At 37.3% G+C, this 27,804-nt stretch overlaps 1 protein-coding gene across 1 annotated transcript; it reads left to right on the forward strand.

Moving 5' to 3' along the window:
- Positions 1-8,061: 8,061 nt before the first annotated feature.
- On the forward strand, positions 8,062-9,488 carry LOC126617824 (short-chain dehydrogenase reductase 2a-like). The gene is made up of 2 exons (XM_050285879.1): positions 8,062-8,295; positions 8,490-9,488. Exons 1-2 carry the CDS (start codon positions 8,207-8,209, stop codon positions 9,325-9,327), a joined length of 927 nt encoding a protein of 308 aa, XP_050141836.1. The 5' UTR covers positions 8,062-8,206; the 3' UTR covers positions 9,328-9,488.
- Positions 9,489-27,804: the final 18,316 nt, after the last annotated feature.

Here is a 27,804-nt window from a genome sequence, read left to right on the forward strand (position 1 = left end):
ATACAAAGTTTAGCTCCACCAAAGTCTAGCTCCACCAAAATACAAAGTCTAGCTCCGTCACTAGCTATGGGATTTACCTCTTCAAAATGTAATAAAAGTGTAAATCTAACCAAAATTTAACACCTCCAACCAAATATTATATGTACACCTTATTTGATCTTCCTTATTGAAGCACGAACAATGACAAAGATGGCTAAAAACGGTGATAACTTCTCGTTTATGCATCAATGAAGATGCTCATTTCACTGTAAAAATCATACATACATTCATATTTTGATGATGCAATATACTTAAATCTTGCATAATTAACAACTTAGTATAGTAGGCGAGAGTAGCTATAGCTTCAAACAATCAAGTAAGCTTTGCTTAAAAGCTTTGACACCTTAGTAGTGGAACGCATATGCTTCCAACTGTGTATATAATATATATGGTGTGTTGTGTAGCCGCAATTGAATTGGTTTTCCAGTTGCCAACAACTTCTTCTCCAACGACTGCATGGTATGTCCACCTTCTTTGTTAATGCCAATGCGAAAAGTAACTGCATTTTATGAAGGGGGAGACTGGAGAGTCCACCATTTTCTTACACAGCAAACCTTGTCAATCCTTTTGGGTTATTTCTATTAAGGGTAAAAATGTAATACAGTTAGTAATATAGTTAGGTAGTTAGTATTTGGTTAAAGTAGTTAGGATTTCTTTAAACACAGTATGTGTAATCTTCATTTTAAGTAAGTGAATACAAATCCTATTTCTCTCTCTAATATCTCTGTGTTCATCCTTCTCTTCATCCATTGTTCTTGATTTTCCTTTCAATTCCCAAACACTACAATGTAGTTAACATGGTATCAGAGCCACTCACGCCATTGATTCTGGTGGTTCAATTTCTCATTATTTTTCATCTGTTTATAGCTTAGTTTCTTTCTAAATTTCTATTAGATTTTAGGTGCTTCCGTGAGCTTGGGTTACTTTTATGCGATTGTTGGGTTGATTGTTCTGGTTTGGAGATTTCACCATCGAGAGCTTTTCTTTCTTGGCGTTGGGTTCGGTTACCTGCAGCGATTGGGTGGAGGATCGCCACTTCAATGTCCTCGTCGTTTTCGTCTCTCTTCTCTCGCTGCTCCGTCAGCCATAGAACTATGCTTCCCAATGACTCTACCTCTCGATCTACGCTCCTAATAGCGTCAAATGTGACATGCCGGAACCAATTAAATACGGAAATGGGAAGCCAATCATTTCGATTGTTAACGAACGAACACTACCTAAGTTCTTGGAATCGGCACACTTGGAGAAATCGGTGAACAGAGATTGTTCCCGGCTCAAACTGTTTTCTGGAACAGCAAATCCTGCTCTCTCTCAAGAAATTGCTTGTTCCCGGAGGTTCTTCTCGGAGGTGCTATTTCCACTATGCTATAGTGAATGGTTGCTGATCTCTGGTGTGTTTTCTGGCTTTTTCGCTCAAGAACTGCAGTTTTAGGTTGTCTTTCTTTATGCACTCCATCTGTTTGTGTAATTGTCTCAATGAAGAATTATGTGTTAATTCGTGTATTAAGGCCGATTGTCATTTACTGATTTAGAAGAATATGAAGGCCAATTGCCATTTCTTCTAAGAGAAAGATTGTTTAGTAGGATTTGAAGGCCGATTGCTATTGCTGAAAGATTGATTCTTTGATCCATTGTTGGGTATTGTTTGATTGTTTGCTGGTATTGCACACTGAAGAAGGCCGATGGCCAAGAGTGTCTTAGTTCAAGATTCTTTTCTAGTTCATATCTTTTCTAGTTCGGGTACAGATTCAAGGTTCGCAGAATTGTCAGGTTCGAAGAATTGTCGGGTTCGTTCATATCTTGCACTCTATGTGTTTGATGGAGTATCGCAGTCAAAATTCATATGTTGAAAGATGATGAAATATGAGTTCTTGTTAATTGAATGATAAGGCCGATGCCAATGGATTGATGTTCTGAAGATTCCAGTGTTGAATATTGTTAATCTTGAAGTTGAAATTGTTCATCAAGCTGTCTGATAAGTCTGTAAGAATTGAAAGTTGGATTTTAATTGCTTGAAGAACTGTGTGATTGGATTCTTTGATTGTACTCTGTTCTCTGCTATGAAAGAATGATTAGACCTATGCGCAATTCATGTGTCTGTCGAAATGCCCAGCTCAAAATTTTCATCTGAAGGTGCTTATTGAGGAGTTTGTGCAGTATGTTTCCCTTATCTTAGCCTATAATTTCAGAGTCTAACCAACTCAGTTGTTAGCATGAATCTATAGTAAGTCCGGTTACACGAAGGGTATAAGAAGTTGTTAACGGTAAATCCCACGAAGGGTAATCCCGTGTTTTGAGTAGGTAAATCCCACGAAGGGTAATCCTACATAAATGTTGATTTTCAGTTGTTGAAATTGTGAAGGCCGATGCCATTGTTCAAAGAAGTTGTTTTTGATAAAATCCACAAAGGGCGATCTCGTGGTGCTATAGTTAAGGCCGATGCCACACTATAGTTTGTTAATTTTCTGTTTTTGTAAATATTAAAGGCCGAAGCCAAGTTGAATGAGATTGTTGACGATGAATCCCACGAAGGGTAATCCCGTAAGAAGTTGTTATACCGGCATGAGGGTGTGCTACAACTACTTTATAGAAGGTTGTTCTTGTGTAAAACTCCTGATAGAGGCAGGGCATACAGGGTGTCTTTATTTGTAAGGCAGTGGAAGAAATTTGGACAGACAGACAGAGGTTTTTGGTCAACAGCTACAAAGAGGTTATGGAGTACACTTGTGTGTGTTATGTTATGATCAGGACGATGAACTTGATCTCGTTTCTGCCCGGATACAATTGGGCTGGGATTGTAACAGCCAACTTTGCACGTGTTGACCGCAACTTGTCCTGGGCATGCATAATCTCATTTTCCTGAAACTCTAAAGCATCATCAGCTTTAGACTTCACTGAGCGGAGTGTGGAGGAGAGCTCTGATTCAAGCAGCCTAATCCAAAGTGTTGACTCTAGTCAAAGTGCTACATGTGGACAGATGTTTGGGTATCAATCCAATGGCGGTTTTCCTAAAGCTACAGTTTCAGTGCTAACATGTCTCAATGCTTCCAATCTCAAACTGAGTTTCCCCAGTTGAGATTGAGGGGGAGTATTAAGGGTAAAAATGTAATACAGTTAGTAATATAGTTAGGTAGTTAGTATTTGGTTAAAGTAGTTAGGATTTCTATAAAAACAGTATGTGTAATCTTCATTTTAAGTAAGTGAATACAAATCCTATTTCTCTCTCTAATATTTCTGTGTTCATCCTTCTCTTCATCCATTGTTCTTGATTTTCCTTTCAATTCCCAAACACTACAATGTAGTTAACAATTTCCTCATAAATACTACTTGTTAAATTAGTGGTTGCTGTTATGGGGTACTTGAATCTTGACCCACCAAACCCTAGCTTATTTGTTACCTTAGTTATGTCTCATTATGGTAAAATACACATGATTCTTCTTATTCATTTATGGGAAAATAACATAGCAACCACAAGTTTTAGTGTAAACTATTTGACTTGCCCAACAAATGATGGTGTCTTTAGCCATTCCGTTTCCAAAAAAGATGAATACCCGAATCCTATAGCTTTGGATTCGCTACTCCGATCATGGTACCCCTAAGAGGAAATGCCCTTCCCCTTTTTTGTTGGTCGTGTGCAATGAGAGAGTGTACCCTCGACACCCTCGTTCGTGAGAGGTTCTTGGGTACGGCGCCCATTTTCAGGGTACCGGGGTTAGCATGGCAAAGCAAGGAGAGTGGGATATGAGAAGGTTTTTGTGCCTGTGTCCATAGGAATGATCTGGTCCGTTTTGCGGACCTTAGAATTTCTCCTAGTTCGCAGCTATGCGTTCGAATCTTTTGAGCTGGAAACTCCCCGTAGTCTTCATTATTTGATCTGGTGGATATATTCTTTTTCTCTGAAAATTTTGCAGTATATGTTATGTGATTACATAAAGAGAATCAAAATCTGAACTTATATTAATCCCTTAAGTTATTAATCCCCCTCAATAATCACTTGAGCTAATCTCAACCGGCTGTTTTGCGGTATATCTTCTAACAGCCAGAAGATATACCGTTCTTGCCTCTTAGAAAGGCCGTACAAAGTTTGGCCCAAAGTTGTGTGGTGGCCTGTACCCAAACTCTTCGAGCAATTCATAGTCCAGTCCATTTTTATTTGGGCATTAAGTAGACTCAGCCAGTTAATCTTATTTGGGCTTGAAATCTCCAAGATAATCGGAGAGAGATAAAATTAACTCATTAGGTTGCTAATGCGTAATTATTAAGACTCATTTAGTTTGATTTAACCATAGCACAAACATCACTATTACCAATTTCACCAGCATACTATAGTGAAACCAAACTAAGTGGGTTTTGATGATTGCACATTAATAACTTAATAGGTTGATTTGCCCATCCAAATAAAAGCTTGTGCAGAGGTTTTGGCTCCTCTCTCGTGCACATAGAATTGTAGTAAAAGACATACAAAAAGGAACATTAATGTTATGTTGTTTTAATAGGATAGTGCTATTTTCACACTCATTTTTATCTCCCACATACTCTTGTTAATATTTGACAATTGATTTTCTTCAATTCATTTGATCTGAATGTCAGAAATAGAGAGGGGTATGTGAACAGTAAAATGGGTGTATGTATAACACTACCCATACTAATATACAAATCATCATGCCTAAGAGTAAACAAATAAAAGAATTCTATAGTTGGTTAATATAATTAATAATAACGTGGAATTAAAAAAAAAACACATAACATTTCAAATGGAGTCAATGGTCCCCTTGCTCTTTTTTCCTTTTGGTTTTATGGGAACATGTACAAATCATGAGTGGTGGTCTATTAGTTGAAAAGTATATCATTAGGAGCAATTACTCGTAAAGTATTGCTCAAAGTACCCAACTAATCATGTACATTGTACATAATGCATACTCCTTCAAGATTTGATGCATTAATTAGAAAAAGAAATAGCAATAAGAACGATCATCGACGTTAGTCTTGTATATAAAAAATACAGAGTCAGGGCCGACCCTCAAGAGAGCGCAAATAAAAAATCATCGGGTGTGGTCTTGTATATAAAAATTGTAATACTAGGGCTGGCCTGACCTTAAAGAGAACGCAAATAAGAGATCACCGACTTTGGTTTTGTATATAAAAATACAGTGTTTGAATCAACTGGACTTTGAAAAGAACGCAAATAAGAGAGGCTACCCGCAGCATCTTATCTTGCTCTATTTATTTGCTACAGAAGTTCCATAAGTAAATGACGACCCACAACGTAATCATAATTAGGAATAACTATTCATTTGCGAATATGGTTTGTTTAATCCCTTGCTTTGGCTGCAAAACCATCATGGGAGTTTTCAGTATAATATGTATCAGGAGAAATGTAAGGAGGTCAAATCTTTAATCTCCGCCACAAACTTTAATCTCAGGAGAAATATATAATGGGGTGTAATATCCACACATTCCTTTTTACTTCTCTCATACTTTTTTAATTTTTGGCTATCGGATTGGATAAATTGAAGAAGATCAAAAGATATAAATTAATAAAGGTATGAGAGAAGTAAAAAGAGGTGTGCGAATAACACATTCCTATATAATATGTAACTTCATAGAATATAGAAGAAAATAATTTCATACGCTCATTGCATGAAACACGTGAAACTTTTTGTTTATATTTGTTATTTCAAATTTTTTATGGATCTTGTTAATTAATGGATTGTGAAGAGAGAGAAAATTTTAATTGTGATGGGAACACAAGTGGTACATCACGTGTTTTAAAAAATTTATTTTTTAATTATTAAATTTTTAGCACACATATCCCACAATTTGTATAGTGACACATAGTGTATCATCCCGTGTACCACTCCGTGTACTGATTACATTGAAAAATTCCTCGTGAAGAGAAAACACAAACAAGAACACATAATTCGTATGTTTTTGGTAAATGTGCCTCTCAACTCTCTGAAAATTTAAATAGAATTCAATAACTTCTTTGGACGGTAAGAAAACCTCTTTTGTTTAAACTTAAGATTACCACTCAAAGTATTTCCTTTGTAAGTGTTGTTTTGGTTCTAAAATTTTTAAAGTCCTTAAAATTTATATTGCAAAAGATAGACTTATTACTGTTTTGATATACTTCTACGTTACAGTATTGACAATTACTGAATTACGTAATCAATCAATAATCACCTTCTTAAATTCAAGTCAAACATGCGAATTCAAACCAATTTCAACGGAAGTATTTTTCATTTTTTCAATTTCTAACGTTTGACTTCAAGTCGTCTTGAATTGATCCAAAATCTCATGCATCTCGATATGGTATGGTGACTACTTACTGACTAGGTAGCATAGAAGCCATCAGTCAGACCTGCAATTGGACCCGGATCTATATATTTAAGTTTACGTAAACAATGATATGCAATATACGTATACGGACATAATTAAGGTTAATTTATCCAAATTAATTAAATACTAATTTAGTTGATCACTTTTGTTTTTTTCTTTCTTTCTGGTCAAAATTGATGACTTCTACCTTGAAAAAAGCTAGCTGCAGTCTTTGGTCATAAACTTGAGGCCTCTTCCGTGGTTACAAAATGTCATCGTGGCCACCACTTTTCAAATAATATAGTATTTGGGGTTGTTGGATTAAATACCCCATTTTCTAATGGAAGCGAGGAAAGCACTTGGACGTAAAAAAATGGATCAGATTAGGCACCCAAACCGAAATAGGAGCTTATTGGTTCTCTTCTCTTGTTAAAACTCGCAAATTTTGGTAGCTACATTACACGTACGTCATTATATTTTCAAATATTCCAAGGACTAAAAGTTAAAAAGCCTAGAGTACAGTCTGTATGGCATGGCTTTTTCATAAAAATACCAATTAGACCATTTCCAACCTAAGGGTCCAGAGAATCAGAGGGTCAAAAATAGCCTGAAAAAATTGTTGAGTGGTCGACTCTGGTACCGGTAGAATCTAAATCTTATTACTTAAATCATGAAATCTTCTCGGTTTTAATTTAACATAATTTACTGTCCTTTTGCGTACACAAAACCATTAATATTGGCTAAACTAGAATCTAAATCTTGTTACTTAAATCAGGATATCTTATACAGTTCTGCGTTTAAGTTTAATTTATTAGGCTTTAATCTTCATTTTCTCCCATTTAGTAGGCATCTTATCAGTCGTAACTACTAATTAATCACACGCCAGCACAGCTGGGGCCTCGTTGTATCTCATCTGCCAGCTGAAGCTATAAACAAATTCCCCAGTTCTTCACCTGCTCTGGTTCTTCTTCAATGCGATGTTTTCTTCTTTCAGCAGGCACTTACTTGCTTTCAATTCCACAAGGCAGAAAAATATAACACAATTATATGTAACCGGGACCAGAATTTTTCATTCAGAATGGAGTTTGAAATTTTATATTTAAAATAGCAGACATGCAGCTGCAGATTCACCTAACGAACACTATTAGCAGTTTGACATTTTGAACAAACGATAGCTGGTTTGTTTTGCATCACAAAATTAACAATGTATAAGAAGAAAAAATCATTAACTTCTCATAACAATATCTAAATTGAGTCTAGAATATTGGACTTGTGAGATTTATGGCGCCTCTCACATCCTGTAATGTGACTTCATTCCTTAGCCCTTTTTATGACCTTTGTATGCAGTCAAATTAAACAAATCTGAATTGGGATGAAGATTCGAACTTGAGATCTCTTCCAACATTAGGAAGAAAAATATCACTAATTCGACCTAAAAAATTTGGCTATGTACAAGAAAAGACACAAAAGATTATTTCATCACTATAGTATATGCTTTGCCATTATAATTGGCAGCTTAACTAGTAATAATTAGCTAGTTGTAATATTTATTTGTTGAGATAAATGTTTCTTAATTCATACAGATCTGCTACCACGGGCAAGGAATAGAGGTACAAAAGTAAGGTGCATATTTCTAAGGAAGTTACCTTGAAATAACACAAACAGACCTCTCTTGGAACCCACTCACCCTCATGCATATGTATGTCTCTACTGCCTATAAAACCCATTCTTTCTTCTCTCAACACCACATGCATATGTTTGTTTCTTTCTTCACAAACAGCCCTCTCTTGTTAAGCATCTCTCTCTCTCTCTCTCTCTCTCCCTGTGTTTATAGAGTTAGTTGCCAACCATGCCTGCCCAAGTTATGCCAGAAAAAGCCCTTCATGGAATTCATGGATTGGGAAGGGACAACATTACTACTACTCCTCTCCCTAAAAGGCACTTTTTCCTCGATTCATTTTCTCAATTGTTACTAAAAGATGCCCAAAATGCACATACTTTCAGAACATTTTAATCCAATATTTTGCATGGGAAGAGTGCCAAATTGAAAAGAAAACAATTTTATTCATTGTTAATTTACTTTTTATATAAATAAAATAGAGAACTAAGCGATATTAATTTCAATTTCTCAGGTTGGATGGAAAAGTTGCTATAGTGACAGGTGGTGCTAGAGGCATTGGAGAAGCAACAGTGAAACTTTTTGCAAGGCATGGCGCCAAAGTGGTCATTGCTGACGTGGAGGATGCAGTTGGCACAGCCCTAGCAAATTCCCTGAGCCCTTCAGTTACATATGTTCACTGTGATGTTAGCTTGGAAGAAGACATGGAAAACCTAATTGAATCAACAATCACCCGTTACGGGCAACTGGACATTATGTTCAACAATGCCGGGGTCCTCGGAAACCAGTCGAAACACAAGAGCATCATGAACTTCGATGTCGATGAATTTGATAGCGTAATGCGGGTGAATGTTAGAGGAGCTGCATTGGGGATGAAGCATGCTGCAAGAGTGATGGTTGCTAGAGGAATCGGCGGGTGCATAATTTCAACCGCAAGTGTAGCCGGAGTCACAGGCGGGCTGGGGCCACATGGTTACACAGCTTCAAAGCATGCCATTGTAGGGCTCACAAAGAACGCAGCTTGTGAATTGGGAAGGTACGGAATTAGGGTGAATTGCATTTCTCCGTTTGGGGTTGCCACGTCAATGCTGGTCAACGCTTGGAGGATGAGTGGTGGTGATGAAGAAGACGAAGAGGAATGCATGGATTTAGTGATGCCTTGTGAGCAAGAAGTGGAGAAAATGGAAGAGTTTGTGAGAGGGCTTGCAAATTTAAAAGGTCAAACTTTGAGGGCAAAAGACATAGCTGAGGCTGCTCTTTATCTTGCTAGTGATGAATCCAAGTATGTTAGTGGTCATAACTTGGTTGTGGATGGTGGAATCACCACTTCAAGGAATTGTGTTGGCTTGTAGCCTAGCTTGTGTTTTCATTTTGTTTTTCCCCATTTCATGGTGTGATTTTGTACAATCATAGATTAGGATCGAAAGGTTTGCCGTGTTTGGGTTTGTAGTAGGGTTCATTTGTCAATTCTATATTCATCGAAATTCAAGTGTAAATTTTTGGCGGTGACCAATTTGGTGGCTTGGTACTCAATCTCTTAATTTAGTAAGGTAATATGTAAAATGTAAAACTAGAAATTAGAACTTTGTTTAATGTATTTAATTATGAGATGGCATAATGTTTTAAGATGAAAAGCTATATTCAAATTGCATTGTCTTTTTCATTTGTCTTTTAGGGGGGAATGAGTCCATATACAACTACGACATCAGTTGTTCTCACGTATGCACATAACATTTACTAAATATTTTTATATTAATGTTAGTTATTCGCACAGTATGTTGATAATGACTATTGAGTAAATTTATGAAGTTATATCTTTTATCTCTGTTTGATTAGGTCAATTCAAAAGCGTAGCATTTTAAAATTTTGTGAACGACGTAGTCTTCATAAAAAACCTCAACCAAAGAGAATTAAGTATCATTAACCCTACCTTCCCTAATGCAGTAAGCACTACAGCCATCCACTAGTATAGCATTACTTTTTTGGATTTTGAATATATGAAGAATATGGGATAAAGCCTATAAGGGGTGAGAAGATGTGCATATTTATGTATCAAAGCTGTCATGGTCATGGTTTTGAATTTTTTGACATCTAAATACGAGCTGCACATGTGACCCATGAAGTTGAATGAATCAAAATTCAAACAAAGCCATTGATTCTGAAGAGGAATCGTAGGGGAAAAAGATAAGCTAATGACAGTCAGGAAAGTTTGACAAAGTAAGTACAAGCAAACTGTATTCCCTAAAAATACTTCGCCCATAGTTCGATATCAATTGTTTGTTTAAGAAAAGTTTGTCCCCACTGTTATTATAAATTTTTTGAGAGTTTTAATAAACATTTCCGGTACTGTTCACTTTTAACGAAAATTCATATTTATACATTTTTCTGATACTATTCACTATACCTTTAAAAAATGGAAATTTTTTTTGAACTTTTCGTTAGTTTTCCTAAATTTTTTTCCGTAGAAAAACTTTCATACATTTGTTACATGAGATGAGTGTTTTATATTTACTATACTGTATGAGTAGCACATGATTAAGAACGTGTTACGTTCATGACATTTAAATTAGTGTATGAAAGATTTTCTCCGACAAATCTAGTTTTTTAGAGAATTAATTACAAGTAAACGATCAATGAAAATCAATGGATGACTCGTACTACAAAGACAAAGTTCTCTATTGAAGAATATTATATTGCATGGAACTCCATTGCCGGATTCCCATTCTCACTCAAATTTCAAAAGCTATTCCATGATCCACGACTTTTTGCACCTTAAAACTTTTGACTCTCAGCGGAATATACGTGCACATATCAACCATTTCAGAAACAAATGCTGGCGGGCCCGTAACTGGATGACCAGGAATACGTTTGCTGTTGCGTTTAAACATGAATATCTAACCTACTTTGATATCATGATGAAAATTGAAGTTTTATTATAAAATCAATTGACGATACAAGAAGTATCCGAGTAAAACATTTCTTCACATTCTCAGTCTTCATGATAAAACATTTCTTTACATTCTCAGTCTTCAGCCTGGTACTAGAGAAATAATAAAATCCCGAAAGGTCATTTTGAACAGCTCAATCATTGATAAAAAAAATTAGATAGACTTGCAAGGTGTCAATGTTCAAACATAACCACATCATGAGTTGTAAGATTTCTGTCTTGTTCCATTGTTCATCGATCCAGGAGTAAGTTAAATTAAACACAGTGGGCTTCCCATTTTTTTAATACGGAAACATATGTTTAAAGAAAAAATTTAACGAGGGCTGGAATCACTCGAAGCTGGAGGAAAATGCGAGAAAATTACGAGAAATGTTGTGGTCCTTGTTGTAAGTGAAGCTACTGGATTTGTTGAAATTTTTTACATTGTTTTGGAGCTTTCGATTTTGCTTAACTTTTTTTGTTTTCTCAGGAGCCAAACAGAATGTTGAATTGTATAGGATAATAAAAATTCCCACTTTACCTGATTTAGTCCTTATAATCTGTACAGCACACCCAAATTCCCAGAAACCCTAGAATGACAATACAATTAAAAACAGGAACAGAAAATTAGGGAAATAAATTCGAAAAGTCGATTGAGGGTTTGCAAAGTGAAGCATACCTGATTCCCGAAGGTAACGAAAGACTAGGAAATTCAACTCGACGGAGGTGATGGAGGTCATCGTCGCAGAAGTCGCCGGCTTCAATGGCTGTGATGAGAGGTCTGCAAATCGTGCGGTCCAGTTTCAATGAGAGAGAGAGATTGCAATGGCAAACGCAGAAATTATACAATGATACTGCAGCCATGGGGGAAGAAGGAAGGCTGCGTTTGAGGATCATCCTTTTTCTCTAATTAATTCTCTAAATTAATTAGATAAAGAAATCGTTGAAGTTAGGGTTTGAGGATGAAGGAAAGCTGGGTACGGGGTAGAAGGAAGGTTGGGTTTTGGGAAGAAGGAATGGCTTGGGGTTTGGCCCGTTTGGGGAAGAAGGTAGGCTGGGTTTTTGGTGCCCCTTTGAATTTTGGGCCTGCTAACGGGGTGCAACCATGGTTCTTTGTTCTTACCAAGATGGCCAACAATTTAGTACAACTTGTAGAGCTATATATTAATTATTATTTATGTGACTCGGCATTGCCCCTAGCATCCTGGAGTAGCAGGTCAAGTAGAAAGTACTAAATTACTAATGGTCTATATAAAACTATAGATTAAACCCTTAAAATATACACAAATTGAACCGACGGCTGCCAGAGTTCTTTTGTTTTGTTGTAGTCTCCTAGTCCGTACTACTAATAGTATATTAAGGTCTCTAATTTAATCCAGTTCGATGTGAATAAACAGGAGAATATTAGCTTGCTATAAAAAAATAAGAATAAAACATTTTTTTTTACTGGTGGAGAACGTCTCTCAAGCAGCTTTTAGAATGTCACGTTAGAAAGTACATCGCGAACCAATTATACTTAAAACATGTGAGAGTTCCTGTAACAACATTACTGGCAACAGTTTTTGTTGGGAACTATTAAATACATCTTTAGGGACTTATGTGCCTATAGACTAGGTCTAGTTTGGAAGAAGAATTTTCAAACTGTTATTGTCATATTATGTGTCAATGATAAAATGAGTGGCATGTGTGAACTTCAGGCCATATAATATTGTATCATCAATATACAGAAAGTTTGACCTCAAATTTGCTGGTTTTGGGTCTGAAGTGAAATTATGGAGGACAACCTCATAGAGTGATACGACATGGACAAAAATCGGCCTTAGTATTGAGAGCCTGGCAGGGCTAGCATGAAGCGACTACCAAGGTTTAAATGGGCTGCCTGAGAAGGATAAATTCAGCTTTTGCATTTGGGGAGCTAATATTTTACACCTGACAAAAATGGTGAAACAAAAGAGAGGAGATCTCAACCAGCTGACTTGATGTTGAACCTGAAGAACTTGAAGATATTAAGGATAGTGAAGGACCACCAGATTGTAATGAGCATAAGGCACTAGATTAGTACTTAACTTAGCTATTAAGCTAAGGTTGATATAGTCGGTTATGTATTGCTGACTCAACATTGAGTAAGATATTTTTATTGATGTATATATCCTTGTGTAATCTGCAATCACAATGAATGAGAATCATTTTTCTTACAATCTGAATTAATTTCTCTCTCTCTCTCTCTCTCTTTCTCTCTTTCTCTCTCTCTCTCTCTCTTTCTCTTTCTCATCAACTGCACAGATTCATAACTTCAACATGGTATCTTCACCGGAGTCCACCGACGTCGATCCTTCGCCTCCTTCCTTTTCTTAATTTCTTGAATTTTCTGATCTCCCAAACAGATCTTACCTAAGTTCTTGACTTTTCTGATCTCCCAAACAGATTTTTCTTCTCTTTCGAGTAATCTTTCTGCAACAGCTATGACGCCTAATCAGCCCTCTTCTGATTCTTCTCCTCCAGCTACATCTTCTGGTCCTACTCCTCTTGGTGAGATTTCTACCAATGTACCTCCATCGATTGCAACAATTACTGTTCAAAACATTGCTAGAATGGTTCCGACGAAACTTAATTGGCACAATTACATCACCTGGCGTAGCTTATTCCTTCCCGTTCTGAAGGGATTCAAGCTTTTAGGGCTTCTTACTGGCAATGATCCTTGTCCTCCTCCGTTTGTTCATGATTCGTCTGGATCTCAAATCCCTAATTCTGTGTACGAATTGTGGTGTGAACGTGATCAAATCTTGATAATCTGGATCAACTCCACTCTTGCTGAAGATCTTCTTCCTCTGACTATTGGAATGGAAGATTCTCGTTCTCTGTGGCAGTTTCTTGAACGTCTTTCGTAGGAGCTTCGTGCATTTATGTTCACAGTCTCCGATCTAAAATCCAGACTATTCAGAAAGGTGATGCTTCCTTGACTGATTATCTCAACATTATTAAGGACATCTCCGATAAACTTGCTGCTGCCGGTGAATCGATTTCCAATTCAGATCTTGTGGCTTATATTCTTGCTGGTTTACCGGATGAGTATGAATCTTTTGTTGACTCAATCGAAACAAGAACTGAGTCTGTTAATGGTGATGAACTCCATGGTTTTCTACTCAGTAAGGAGATTTCTCTTAAAAAGCGCAAGACTCGAGTCTCTTCATCCTCAAGTTCTGCACCTTTCATGTTTATGCTGCTCAACAATGATCATCTGGTTCCACTTCTTTCTGAGGCAACTTCAGGGCCAAATATCAGAATCAAAATCACAATCAATACCACAATCATAATCGATTTCCTCAAAATCGCAACTTTGGTGCAAATCGCCAACATAATAACTCTGGAGGTATTCTTGGTCATGCTCCATCTCGTTCCTCATTTTCTGGAGCACATTCTAGTCACACTCCTGGACCATCCCACCCTGGACAATCCATTGCTTGTCAGCTTTGTAATCAATATGGTCACTCTGCTCTCTACTGTGGCTCTCTCTCCCAGTTTGCTTCTCAACGTTCCCCTCCAATAGGTTTTAATGCTCTGACTGGATCACATCCTCCAAGCTACTGGATTACTGACAGTGGAACGACTCATCATGTCACTCCTGATCCAGCCTCTCTAAACTCTGCAACACCATACACAGGCACATAACAACTTTTTGTTGGTGATGGAAAAAGTTTGTGTATTTCTCATACTGGACATGCTTTAGTGCGCACTCCTAATGCTGTGTTCAAACTTCATGATGTGTTATTAGTCCCTCAAGCCTATCATAATCTCCTGTCCGTATATAAATTTGTGTATGACAACTGGTGCTCGCTGACTTTTGATCCCTTTGGATTCTACATCAAGGATTAAGAATTGGGATGATGTTTTTCCAGGGGCCCAGTGAAGGAGGCTTGTACCCTTTCTACCGGAATGCTTCTAATGGTGTTTCTGACATTGCTATTTCACCTTGCTTTAATGATTGCTAAAGCTGATTTCACTACATGGCACAGACTGCTTGGTCATCCTTCAAGTCTAGTTTTAAATAAAGTAGTGAATAAAGATCACTTGTCTATTGCTGGTTCAAATTCTCAGAAGTCTGTTTGTTTTGATTGTCAATTTGGGAAGGCCTCAAGATTTCCATTTTCTGTTTTGCCTTGTAGTTCTACTCGGCCATTTCATCTTGTTCATGCTGATGTATGGGGTCCTTCCCCCACATCTTCTTGTACTGGATATCGATATTATCTAATACTAGTTGATGATTTCACTAAATATAGCTGGCTCTATCCACTGCATTATAAATCCGATGTGTGTTCTATTATTCAGACTTTTGTTCTCAAAGTTCAAACTCTATTTGACAGTAAAGTTCAATGTTTGAGGTCCAATTCATTGGGGGAGTTCTTAAGTGCTACTTTGCAAAGTTTCTTTAATATTCAAAGCATAACTCATCAATTGAGTTGTCCTCACACTCCTGAGCAGAATGGATGAGCGAAACACAAACATAGACATGTGGTTGAAATGGGTAGAACTTTATTATCTCACAATGACTTACCATCTCAGTACTGGATTGAGGCTTTTCAAACTACAGTATACCTCATCAATCGACTACCACCTCAGACTTCTTCTATTAGCCCTTGGGAATTACTCTTCAAAGCCACACCTAAATATCACACCTTGAAGACCTTTGGGTGTGCGTGCTATCCATGGCTACAACCCTACTCGTCCAGTAAGTTGGATCCAAAGAGTAAACTTTATGTGTTCATATAGCTTGAATCACAGTGGTTACCGTTGTCTTGATCTGGTTACTAACATGTTATATATTTTGAGACATGTGGTGTTTGATGAAACTCTTTTCCCTTTCAAGAAATCTCCAAGTTTAACTCTTCCTACTGTATCTTCTCATTTTATTTCTTCTCCTCCATTATCTCACCCTATTTCTCTTACTATACCTATTCATCATACTACAACCACTCATACCATTATAAATAATCCTTCCCCTTCACCTATATATGTCTCATCACTAGTACCCCTCAATCATCCCTCTTCTTCATCCTGTGTCCCACCTACTACAACTATTCCAGTCAACCAACATCCTATGATTACCCAAGCTAAAGCCGGTATTTCTAAACCTAAGATCTTTACAGCCACTAAGCATCATCTCTCCCCTTCTGTTGATCAACTCACCATCATCCCTCCTACCCTTACTACTTATCTTCAAGCCTAAAAAAATCCTAATTGGGTGAAAGCAATGACAAATGAATATCAAGCACTTCAAACCACTGATACTTGGGAATTAGTACCTTCACATCCAAGTTACAATCTCATTGGGTGCAAATGGGTATTCAAAATTAAAAACAAAGCTGATGGTTCCATAGAAAGATACAAGGCTGGATTGGTAGCCAAAGGGTTTCATTAACAAGAAGGACCAGATTTTTTTGAGACTTTTAGCCCCGTAGCAAAACCAACCACCATCAGAATTCTTTTGTCTATTGCTGTGAGTTATGATTGGTTTATACATCAGTTAGATGTAAGTAATGCTTTTCTGCATGGCTATCTTAAAGAAGATGTGTATATGATTCAACCTTCTGGTTTTGTGGATAAGTCTAAACCTCACCACGTTTGTAAACTCAAACGGTCTCTCCATGGTCTTAAATAGGCTCCAAGAGCTTGGTATGAAGCCTTCTACAGTGCAATTGTTTCTTTGGGTTTCTCATATTCTTCCTCGGATACTAGTCTCTTCATCAAGAAAAACTCTTACATCACCTTCATCTTAGTGTATGTGGATGGTATTATTATCACTGGAAGTTCCACTGCACTCTGTCAATCTATTATTTCCAAGCTTCAGTCAAAGACTTAGGTGATATCCATTATTTCTTAGGCATTGAAGTTCACCGATCTGCCAAAGGATTGTTTCTCCATCAATCCAAATATGCCTTGGATTTACTTAAGAAGATTGATATGCTTGGGCTAAAACCATGCACCATTCCATTTAGTTCCACGAAATTGGATCACTCTGGTACTCCTCTCACAGATCTTACCTCTTATCGCTCAATAGTTGGTGCTGTTCAATATCTTACTTGGACACGACTGGATTTGGCTTTTGCAGTCAACCAGGTTTGTCAGTACATGCATAATCCCCGAACTATTCATTTGCAGGCTATGAAAAGGATTCTCAGGTACTTGAAGGGTACCATTGACTCATGGTTGTGGTTTACCAAGGGTCGGCAAATTCTTACAGCATGGACTGATGCTAATTGGGCAGGTTGCCCTATGGACAGACGATCTACTAGTGGATACTGTGTGTTTCTTGGACCCAATCTCATCTCTTGGAGTGCCAAGAAACAAAGTACAATAGCTCGTTCTTCTACTGAAGTCGAGTATAGTTCTCTTGGTCATACTGCTGCAAAACTCAGTTGGGTTTGTAAAATTTTGTATGACATTTCATTCCCTCTTCTGAAAACCCCGAGTGTTTTATGTGATAACAAAAGTGCCATTGCTCTAGCTTTCAACCCAGTGTTTCATGCCCGAACTAAACATGTAGAGATCAATTATCACTACATCTGAGAAAAAGTTCTTTTGGATCATATAAGTGTTCATCATGTGGCTTTCTTACTCTAAATAGCTGATATTTTTACCAAATATCTACCTGCTGATAGATTTGCATAGCTCTGATCCAAGCTTTCAGTTTGATTTTCTTCCTTCCGTTTGATGGATTATATTAAGGATAGTGAAGGACCACCAGATTGTAATGATCATAAGGCACTAGATTAGTACTTAACTTAGCTATTAAGCTAAGGTTGATACAGTCGGTTATGTATTGCTGACTCAACATTGAGTAAGATATTTTTATTCATGTATATATCATTGTGTAATCTGCAATCACAATGAATGGGAATCATTTTTCTTACAATTTGAATCAATCTCTCTCTCTCTCTCTCTCTTTATTTCTCTTTCTCATCAACTGCACAGATTCATAACTTTAACAGAAGAATGTGATGGTTTATGAGCGTAGCCAGGAAAAACATGTCGAGAACCCTTAATTTATTTCCTTTTGATGCAAACGTCAAGTCAAACTTAGCTGACGCAGTTCGGTGAATTTATGCACCCCAAACACTTGCTTCTCAAATGACAAATCATCAATGAGGTAAAACTGTTGGTTCAGACACTCCAATATCTTGTTTAAAAATGAATTATGATAGTCAAAACAACCAAGCATCAAAGAAAACAGTAAACGACCAAATCACACGAGAACGTAAAACATTTACGAGGTTTGGCAATTTGTTCCTATGTCCCCGACGATCATCTTGAAATTTTTTACAAGTAGAGAGAAGTAGCTTTGGTTACGAAATCAACCTCCTTAATCTATTATTAATCGCTAGGTTCAATCTTTCTCTCACTTGCTCTATGTATCTCTTGTAGTTTTGGTTATGTTTAATAATCTCCATCCAATTTATACTTGAGACTTTAACTAAGAAAAGCAAAACCAAAAAAAAAAAAAAAAAACTAATGAAAAGAGCTTGAAAACTTTGAATTTTAACGATAAGGACAAAATAAAGGGTGAAGTGAATAATACTAGATTTGACTTTTTAGTGTAAAAATGTGATTTTTCATTAAAGTGAACAGTATCGCAGACTTTTAGTTAAAACTCCCTAAAAAAAAAGGAAAAATCCAACTACAAAAGTTGCATGATGAGCCCATGCCATACATGCTTATGCATTATTACGAGTTAGGGTTGACAATAGTATTTTTTACATATTAAACTAACAATTAACACATATCTATTCGTAAGTGAACAATTGTCTTACTATATATTACAATAATGACTAACAATCATTCACGCGTACGTGAACGACTATCTCTAACATTAGTTTAACCACACAAATCGCATTTCATGGTGGAATTGATACTAACTAAAGCCAAAAAAGAGTTCCAAACTGGGATCATACATGAATGCAACTGTACCAGTTAGTTGGAAGGATTTAGTTGGACAACTGTGCTTCCAGGTTGGATGGACCAGATATGAACAATGCAAAATTTTAAAATGGGGTTCACTTTGTTGTTTCTTAAGGTTCTCATCATCCCATCCTCACAAGTCTCGAAGCCACATACATCCACAGTGCTATGTAGCAATATTGCAATTTGATCCAAAAAAAAGGTTGTAGCTAGCAAAGGGATCACTGTTTTGCCTAGAGGAAAATCCACTATTTTAAAGTCCTTAGCAGGAAAGTACGTACAAAAGAAAATTGAGGGGCCGTACACTTGTGCAGAGTGACTGTGCGGTAGACAGCGACCTCTAAAAGCTTTCCAAACCCAAATTTGATGTGTATCGTTGAATCCACTACGCGCCAGTTTACATGTCATAGCTTCTGAACCATTTCTCTTTTCATTTGTTCTTTCGAGCGGAACTTCTATGACACAAAAATTATTGTAACATTATGTAAATTTTTTAAGGCCTAATTGGATAAATGGTTCCCGTGATCATAAGGTATTCGGATGATAGCCCTTGTAGTAAAAAAATTCGGATTTAAACCCCTGTGGTCACAGTCTGTTAGGATTTAAACCCCCGTGGTCTAAGTCTGTTAGGATTTATGCCCTTCTGTCATTCCTCCATTAGGTTTAGGTTGGCCAAATCAGATAAATGATCTCCGTGGTCATAAGGAATTCGGAAGATAGCCCCTGTGGTAGAAAAAATTCGAATTTAAACCCCTGTGGTCTAAGTCTATTAGGATTTATGTCTGAAATTAGAGGTTCTGTCATTCCTTCGTTAAGTTTACAGGTGGAACAGAGTTTCTATGAGTATCTATCATAAAGGTTTACGTAAAATTCTGGGAAAACGCCAACGATTACTGTCTTATTTGTCAAAGAAAAATAAAATATGTTATAAAGAATTAATTAATCAGTTGGATATTCAGAAGTCAAAAACTCGTTAATTTTATAAAGGCATTTTGAATTATTTGATTTATTAGATCTTGAATTTTAATCAATTATGTGATTTATTAGTTCCACCTCGTTCGTCGCGTCTCCTCAGAGAAACTCTGCTCCACCTGTAAGCTTAGCGGAGAAATGACAGAACCTCTAGTTTCGGGCATAAATCCTAACAAACTTAGACTACAGGGGTTTAAATCCGAATTTTTTTTACCACAGGGACTATCTTCCGAATACATTATGACCACGGAGACCATTTATCCGATTTTGCCAACCTAAACCTAATGGAGGAATGATAAAAGGGCATAAATCCTAACAGACTTAGACCACATGAGTTTAAATCATAACAGACTGTGACCACAGGGGTTTAAATCCAAATTTTTTTACCACAGGAGCTATCATCTGAATACCTTATGATCACGGATACCATTTATCCGATTAGGCAATTTTTTAAATTTTTTTTATACAAACTATTATATTATTAGCACGAGATATTATAATAACAGTATAATAGTGAAAGGTAGGTTTCTCTCTTGATCTCCGATTTCCATCAATTCAACTCATCAAACCCTTTCAACTTTAAACCTCCATGACAAAAAAAAAGAGCTCGTCCTCAGAGAAATGCAGTTCTTCAAGGAAGCCAGTAAGAAGAAGGTTTACCGCTAAAAGAGGTTCCAAAACACGTGACGTCGATGCTGCTGAAATCAGGATGGAGATTCTCCATGCCATACAACTCCATAGATCATCATCATCATCATCATCATCAGCGGCACCAGAAGCGTCGGCGCCACCACCACCTGTATTTGTGGGTCCACAGTTTGATTCATTGGCGGAGTCTATGCCTCTGCCTGGCCCAGTGTGGTCTACAACTACACCTTCAGTATTGCCTTATGCTCCTTCTTCAGCAGCCATGGAAGCCTTGGAATTTGAGTGGGGGGAGAGCCAAGCTGCTTCATATTCTTGGTGGCTAGGGTTTCTGAAGACTTTAGATGGCAAAAATGCTGACAAGTCAAACTATCCTTTGCCATTGGGGAGTTCTAATTGGTTGTTTGGTCAGAACCAGAATAGTAACTGTAAAGTAGATGATGATCAGGACACAGCTGCTTTGGTTGATGCAAATGATCAGAGCCTTTCACCAGATGAATGGTTGATGTTTCCAAATACAGAAGATGACGTGGGTGAGATTGTAATTCCCTAAGCTTGGAAACTTGGAATATATATGCTCTAGCTAGCCAGCTAATTGGATTTTAGATATAAATATATATAACTTAAGTTCTTAGTACTTCATCATCAAGGACCTCAACTATGTGTTTCATATTTTGCTTGAAATAGAGGTAGACAATGACGACGACGACGACGATGTTGTATTTGTTTCTTTTTAGTGCAATCTTCTACATGTAAGAGAAATGAATCACACACTCTCTTTTCTTGCACTCCTCTATTAGTTTTGGTACCTTAAATATTTTGTTAAAAAGGGCAAGTGCAAGAGGATAATAAGTGTGAGCTTCGTGAGAAAATTGAAATATTCTAATTTTTTCATGGTGTTAGAGCAGAGTAGGTTATCTCATATGTGAAGTCTGATGGTCACACACTACAAGAAAACATTGCTTCTATGATCTTCTGAAATTCGTCACATAATAGTATATGTGACGAATTTTGGTTGTCACAATTTGCGTCACCTTTTCACGCGTCATGAAAAGTATGTGTGATAAATTCTCTATGCTTCACAGATTTCTAGTATACGTGACGCGTGGTTCATCACGTACTGCTGCTATTTGTGATGAGCTGGTTGTCACCCAGTCCCAGAGTAAGTGAGGAATATAAGAATTCTTCTCATTTGAATTTTATTTTATTTATTGATTTTGTTATTTTCATAACCATAATGAAAACAAACTGTATAATAAGTAAATAAATAATATGAAACATCCTTCACACAAGACAATTTTATTTATAATTCAAATAGAGGTAAGTTTGTGTTGTCTACACATTTAAACTTGAAAATTCGTCACACGTGAGGTAGCGTGTTGATAATTTCACATTAATGGGAGAAAAGACTGTTGTATGGGCTTATAAGAATGTGATGATCTAGTATTCCTCTATAAATACAACAATTAACTGAGTTATAAATACTAATCAACTCCATAGAAAAGGTTATTAGTTGAGTGATATGATCATTTCCATTCTGGGTTTGAGTCGATCGAACTGTGAAAATTCTAAAAGGAACAGAACAGGTAAATGGTGCTTTTACATGCTTTAATCATAAATTCAGAATATAACTGTTTGGGTTGATATTTAACCCTTGGGCTTTCAGGAAGAGAAGCCTAAAGAGGAGCTCAAGAAGGAGATTTCAGCCGAAGCCCAGCACTTGAGCCCAGATCATCTATCCCAAAAGCCAGTTGGTACCCCCCAATTAATGCCAAGGCTAGTTGCTCACAAAAAGTGACAACCGATGGGAATTCACCAACTCTAGGCTTAAAAGCACTTTATGGATGGCATGGCATGTAAATACGAATGGTTCCCTACCTTCCTAATTACTTTTAGGCAAGAACAGGAACATCACAAATCAAGTTAACTCATCTATAAAAGGGGGAAGAGGGCCCAGAGACAAGGACACTCAACCAATCAAACAAACAGACATACAAATTGACTCTCAGCCAAGTTAATGCCTAGAAAGTCGTGCTTTGTCTAGACTTTGCACCTTTTTAGCCTTAGATTTCCTTAGAAAGACATCTTTTGTCTATGTAAAAGCTCTACTACATTTTCCTAAATGTTGTAGTATCGATCTCTAGTGTATAAACGTTTTTCCAGCCATCCCTTTTAATACTCAGTCCTTTGTAAACTACAAAGAGAAAAGACCGTAAGACGTTTAACCTTGCCCGACAAGGTGAAATCTTGCTCGACTCTCTTTGTTTTGTCTTTTAATTATTAGATTTGGAGCTATAATGTATTCCCTAGTTTATATTCAAGTTGTTTATAGTCTTTTTATGATTCAAAGCCCCATCAGTTCCCAGATGTAGTTCACTTAGTGGTTTTATCAAGATTGGAATGAATTAAACTGATGGCTTGATCAGATTTAGATCTTCACCCCTTGAGCATACAAGATAACTAAAAGTCCTTGATCTCAAGGCATAGAAAAGAACTTAATGTAGACTTAACCCATCTACGACAATCATTTGATAAACAAGAATTCAGAAATAACTTGGGGCGCAAGTAATCGGCTTAAAACACACATGTCCTACATCTGCCATACAGAGATGGCAATGGCACGCCTAAGCATTTAGTTGGTTTTGATTGTGAGCCTCAAAGCCTACACCTAAGGCCCCATAAAGACACATTTCAGAACTAACTTTATTCTCCTCTTGTAGTGCTGTGGCAAGTAGGAGCCTGACAATCAACCAAAGTGCCAACTCCTCGAGGAGCTGTGTGCTCGAGCCAGGAAAGCCCACTAGCCATATTTCCTGCTCGAACATTGCTAATTTAGCGGGCAAGATTCAACCGCTAACTCTTCTGCTAAGACTAAAAGACAAGGAAGAATTTGAATGGGGCCCACTACACCAAAAGGCTTTCGACAACATAAAAGTTTATTTAGCTTCTCTGCTAGTGCTCATGCTACCTCAGAGAGGAAAGCCATTGAAACTATATATCTCTGCCTCAGAGAGGTCAATTGGAAGCTTGCTGGCCCAAAATAATGAAGGTGGGAAACAGCAAGCCATATATTACCTCAGTAGAATCTTGACTGAGGTAGAGACAAGATATACTCCGGTGGAAAAATTATGTTTAGCTTTGTACTTTACTGCTTGCAAGCTAAGGCATTACATGTTGCCCTGCCACATCCACATCATTGCTAAAACCGACGTAATCAAGTATATGCTGTCAAAACCAATGCTAATTGGAAAGATTGGAAAATGGATCCTTGCACTCTCATAATACAGCTTCCAATATGTGCCTCAAAGGGCAATCAAGGGGCAGGCAATTGCAAACTTCTTAGCCGAGCACCAATAGTCTCAAGAAGAAATGGTTAACATCTTGGGAACTTTGGAAATGGCAAATGTATGGATCCTGCCAAACAAAGCCTGTTTGGACAAGGAAGAATGGGTCCAGCAAGAAGTGAAAAAAAATAACTAGCATCTGGATCTCTCATTGAAGCTAATATTTTGATGGATATTGTACTCGGAAAAATGTGGGGGCTAGGTTGTCATTATCAATCCCAAAGGTTCTCACCATTACTATTCATTTCTCTTGGATTACCAAGAGATTACCAACAATCGGGCAAAATATGAGGCACTGACAATTGGCTTAGAAATTCTAATAGAGTTGGGGGCAACCGAAGTTGAAGTTTTTGGTGATTCAGAATTGGTGATCAATCAACTAAATGGAGAATACAAATGCAGACACATTACTACGGCTGGTTATTACTTGGCGGCCACATAATTATTAAGGTATTGGGGGGATGGAATTTCAATCAGCCATATCCCCAGAGAATCAAATACAATAACCAATGAAATAGCTCACTTGGTTGATGGAGTGCAGATCCAAGAAAGAGAGTTCAAGATAGAAGTAGAGGTGCAGAAGAGGAATCTCTTTTCTATCTTTGATAGAGGATTCAACTTGGATATAATGACCTAAGAGTCCAAAATAGATGATTAGAGGTCACTCATTATTCAATACTTGGAAGATCCTTCTTTTCCCACAAGTAAGAAGAACAGACAACAAGCCACTAGATATGTGTTGTGGGAAAAGAATCTATTAAGAAAGACTCCGGATGGGTTATTGTTAAAATGTTTAGGCGAAAAAGAGTCTATGAGAGTCATGGCCGAAGTGCATGAAGGGATCTGTGGGGCACACCAAGCCAGAACCAAGATGAGGTGGTTACTAAAAAGATATGGTTATTTATGGCTCAAAATGGAGAATGATTGCAAAGCTTATGCCCGAGGATGTGAAGAATGCCAGAGACATGGGCCACTCCAGCATGTACCCTAAGTGCCCTTGAACCCCGTAGTTAAACCATGGCCCTTCAGAAGATGGGCAATGGACTTCATCGGGCAAGTTCATCCAGCTTCTAACAAGGGACACACTTTCATAATTGTGGCAATGGATTACTTCACCAAGTGGGTAGAAGCATCAGCAGTAAAAACCATAACCTCAGCTACTGTTAAAAAGTTCATTGAAACCAAGATCTTACACAGATTTGAAGTGCCCGAGATAATTGTCACAGACCGCGTGCTATCTTTTATTTCAAAAGAGGTAGAAGAGTTCGCAAGTAAGTTCAAAATAAAGATGATTCGGTCTATAGCCCTTACTACTCCCAGTCAAATGGTTAAGCAGAAGCCAGCAATAAGATATTGGTTAACATTATCAAAAGAATGGTGGCATATAGTCCAGAGAAATGGCACGAGAAGCTGGGAGATACATTGTGGGCCTGTAGAACTTCCAAGAAGGCAGGAACTGGGACTACACCTTACTCTCTGACTTTCGGGCAAGATGCTGTTATTCCCATGGAAATCAATGTAAGTTCGGTCAGAATTCAAAATCAATACGAGCTCCACAGTGAAGAGTATATTCAGGCTAAGTGTCAAGGAATTGAGGACCTTGATATAGCCCGAATTGAAGCTCTAAATAAAATTCAAGAAGGAAAGAGAGTTGTTGCCTGAGCCTACAACAAAAGGGTAAAATTGAAGACTTTTGAGGAATGAGGCTTAATGGGGAAGACGATCTTGCCATTGGGAGCCCAAGTAAGAGGCTTCGGCAAATGGAGTCCAACTTAGGAAGGTTTTTTCGTTATTCATCAAGCATTAGATAAAGGGGGTTATTATTTGGCCGATTTAAAGGGAAATTTACATAAACATCCAATTAATGCTAAATTTCTGAAGAATTATCATCCAACCTTATGGGATGTTAGGGATTGTTATGTCGAAGAGGTTTAAATAATTTGAGAGATCTAAAGATGATTGATATTCTCATCGCAGTTGAGTACAAGCTAAAGTGAAGAAAATAGGACATTTTTATTTGGGTAAAAGACAGTTTACTACTCTCATGTTTGGTGGTTTTCAACATTTAGTATATCAATTTTTTTTTCATCCCAGAGTCATACCTAAAGTGTAAATTTTGGGACAGTCTCATACATCTATTAGTCAAACCGTTAGTTCTCCCGTTAAGTGATGAAGTGGCACCCTTATGGACAATAATTGAGCACCACGTGTCATTTAAAATATTAAAATAATTAAAAAAAAAAAAACAAAAACCACCCTTTTCCCCTGCGCCCCCAACCCGGAAGAGGAAAAAGAAAAAAAAAACGCAGTTTCGACACCCCTTTCTTCATCTCCTTCTTCTTCTTCTTCTTCTTCTTCTTCTTCTTCTTCTTCTTCCTTCGTCTTCTTCTTTTTCTTCCCAGATTTCATTGTTTTTTCTTCTTCTTCCTTCCTCTTCTTCTCATTCTGCCCAGATTTCGTTTTTTTCTTTCTCTTTTCTTCTTCTTTTGCCCAGATTCCTTTTTTTTTTCTTTCCTTTCTCTTCTTCTTCTTCTGCCCAGATTTTGTTTGTTTTTTTTTTCTTTTCTTCTCTTCTTCTTCTTCTACCCAGCCTAGATTTCGTTTTTTTTCTTTTTTTTCTTTTCTTCTTTTTTTCTTCTTCTGCCCAAATTTCGTTTTTTTTTCTTTCTATTTTCTTCTTCTTCTTCTTCTTCTGCCCAAATTCCTTTTTTTTTCTTTTCTTTCCTTCTTCTTCTTTATTCTTCTTCCTTCCTCTACTTCTTCTGCCGAGATATTTTTTCTTTTCTACTTCTTCTTTTTCCTTCTTCTTCTTATTCTTCTGCCCAAATTCCTTTTTTTTTCTTTTTCTTTTTTTTTTCTTTTCTTCTTCTTCTTCTGCCCATATTTTGTTTTTTTTTCTTCTTCTTTTTCCTCTTATGGGTTGGGGGCGGGGGAAAATGGTGTTTTTTTATAAATTATTTTAATATTTTAATGACACGTGGTGTCCAGTCATTGTCCACATAGGCACCACATCATCACTTAACGGGAGAACTAACGGTTTGACTAAAAGATGTATGAGATTGTCCTAAAATTTACACTAGGTATGACTCTGTGTTGAAAAAAAATTGATGTACTAAATGTTGAAAACCACCAAACATGAGGGTAGTAAACTGTCTTTTACCCTTTTTATTTTATTAAAATATGAAATTACATGAAGATTCTACTAACTCCTCTGAAACAATTATCCTAGGATGATATGACGGCATAATCCTGAAGATTCTACTCAACCCTTCTGAAGCAATAAAACCCCTCTGCATCCACGCTTTAAAAACCCATGAAGGTACTTGGGTACACTAAAGTCTCTCTGTGGAACGGAAAAATTGGGAGCAGAGACTTGGGCTGGGACCTATTACCAATCTCATGATTGAACCCGTCATTCGAATCAATGAGAAGCTGATGGATACTTTGACACTTGAGGAGAAGAAGGCTCGGGCTGATAATAGTCCCCCCAAAACTTTGATATTGATCCCAAAGCATACACCTATGATGATAAAGTGACCAAGAATGCAGGGGTTAATATTTGCCTTACGTATGTTGCTTTTTGCGACTATTGAAGCCTGGGATACCCATGCAGGTCCCCAGGAAAGTACTTCGCCCTCATCAAAGAAAAACTCAGTGTGCAGGCCAGCCCGAAGGCCAGGGGGCTATAAAACAAGCTGCGCATGGTGGAAATCTCCTCACTAGTCCCATTAGAAGGCTGAGTTCGAAATTCTAGATGATATCAAGAATTGAGAAGGCCAGGGAAGATTTTCTGAAAATTCTGATAAGTCCAGAAAGTATTGAAAGCTTGAAGGTACTATGATGCTTAACTAAGTGGTAAGGGGGAATTTATAGTGAACAATTAACCTGGAGATAGGGTTCATGGGGTAGCGCAAGAGTCTAAAATGTGACAGTTGTTTTAATTAACGCAAGTCCGGAGCGAAGGCATGTGACGGTGGTTAATGAATGGT

The sequence above is a fragment of the Malus sylvestris genome, chromosome 4 (assembly GCF_916048215.2).
Source record: "Malus sylvestris chromosome 4, drMalSylv7.2, whole genome shotgun sequence".
Classification (NCBI taxonomy): domain Eukaryota; kingdom Viridiplantae; phylum Streptophyta; class Magnoliopsida; order Rosales; family Rosaceae; genus Malus; species Malus sylvestris.

What these genes read in the sequence shown, in the direction of transcription:
- LOC126617824 (XM_050285879.1), top strand. Translation starts at nt 8,207, where the DNA reads ATGCCTGCCCAAGTTATGCCAGAAAAAGCCCTTCATGGAATTCATGGA. An exon ending in ACTACTCCTCTCCCTAAAAG is followed by an intron (nt 8,296 to 8,489) that starts GCACTTTTTCCT and finishes TCAATTTCTCAG; the next exon opens with GTTGGATGGAAAAGTTGCTA.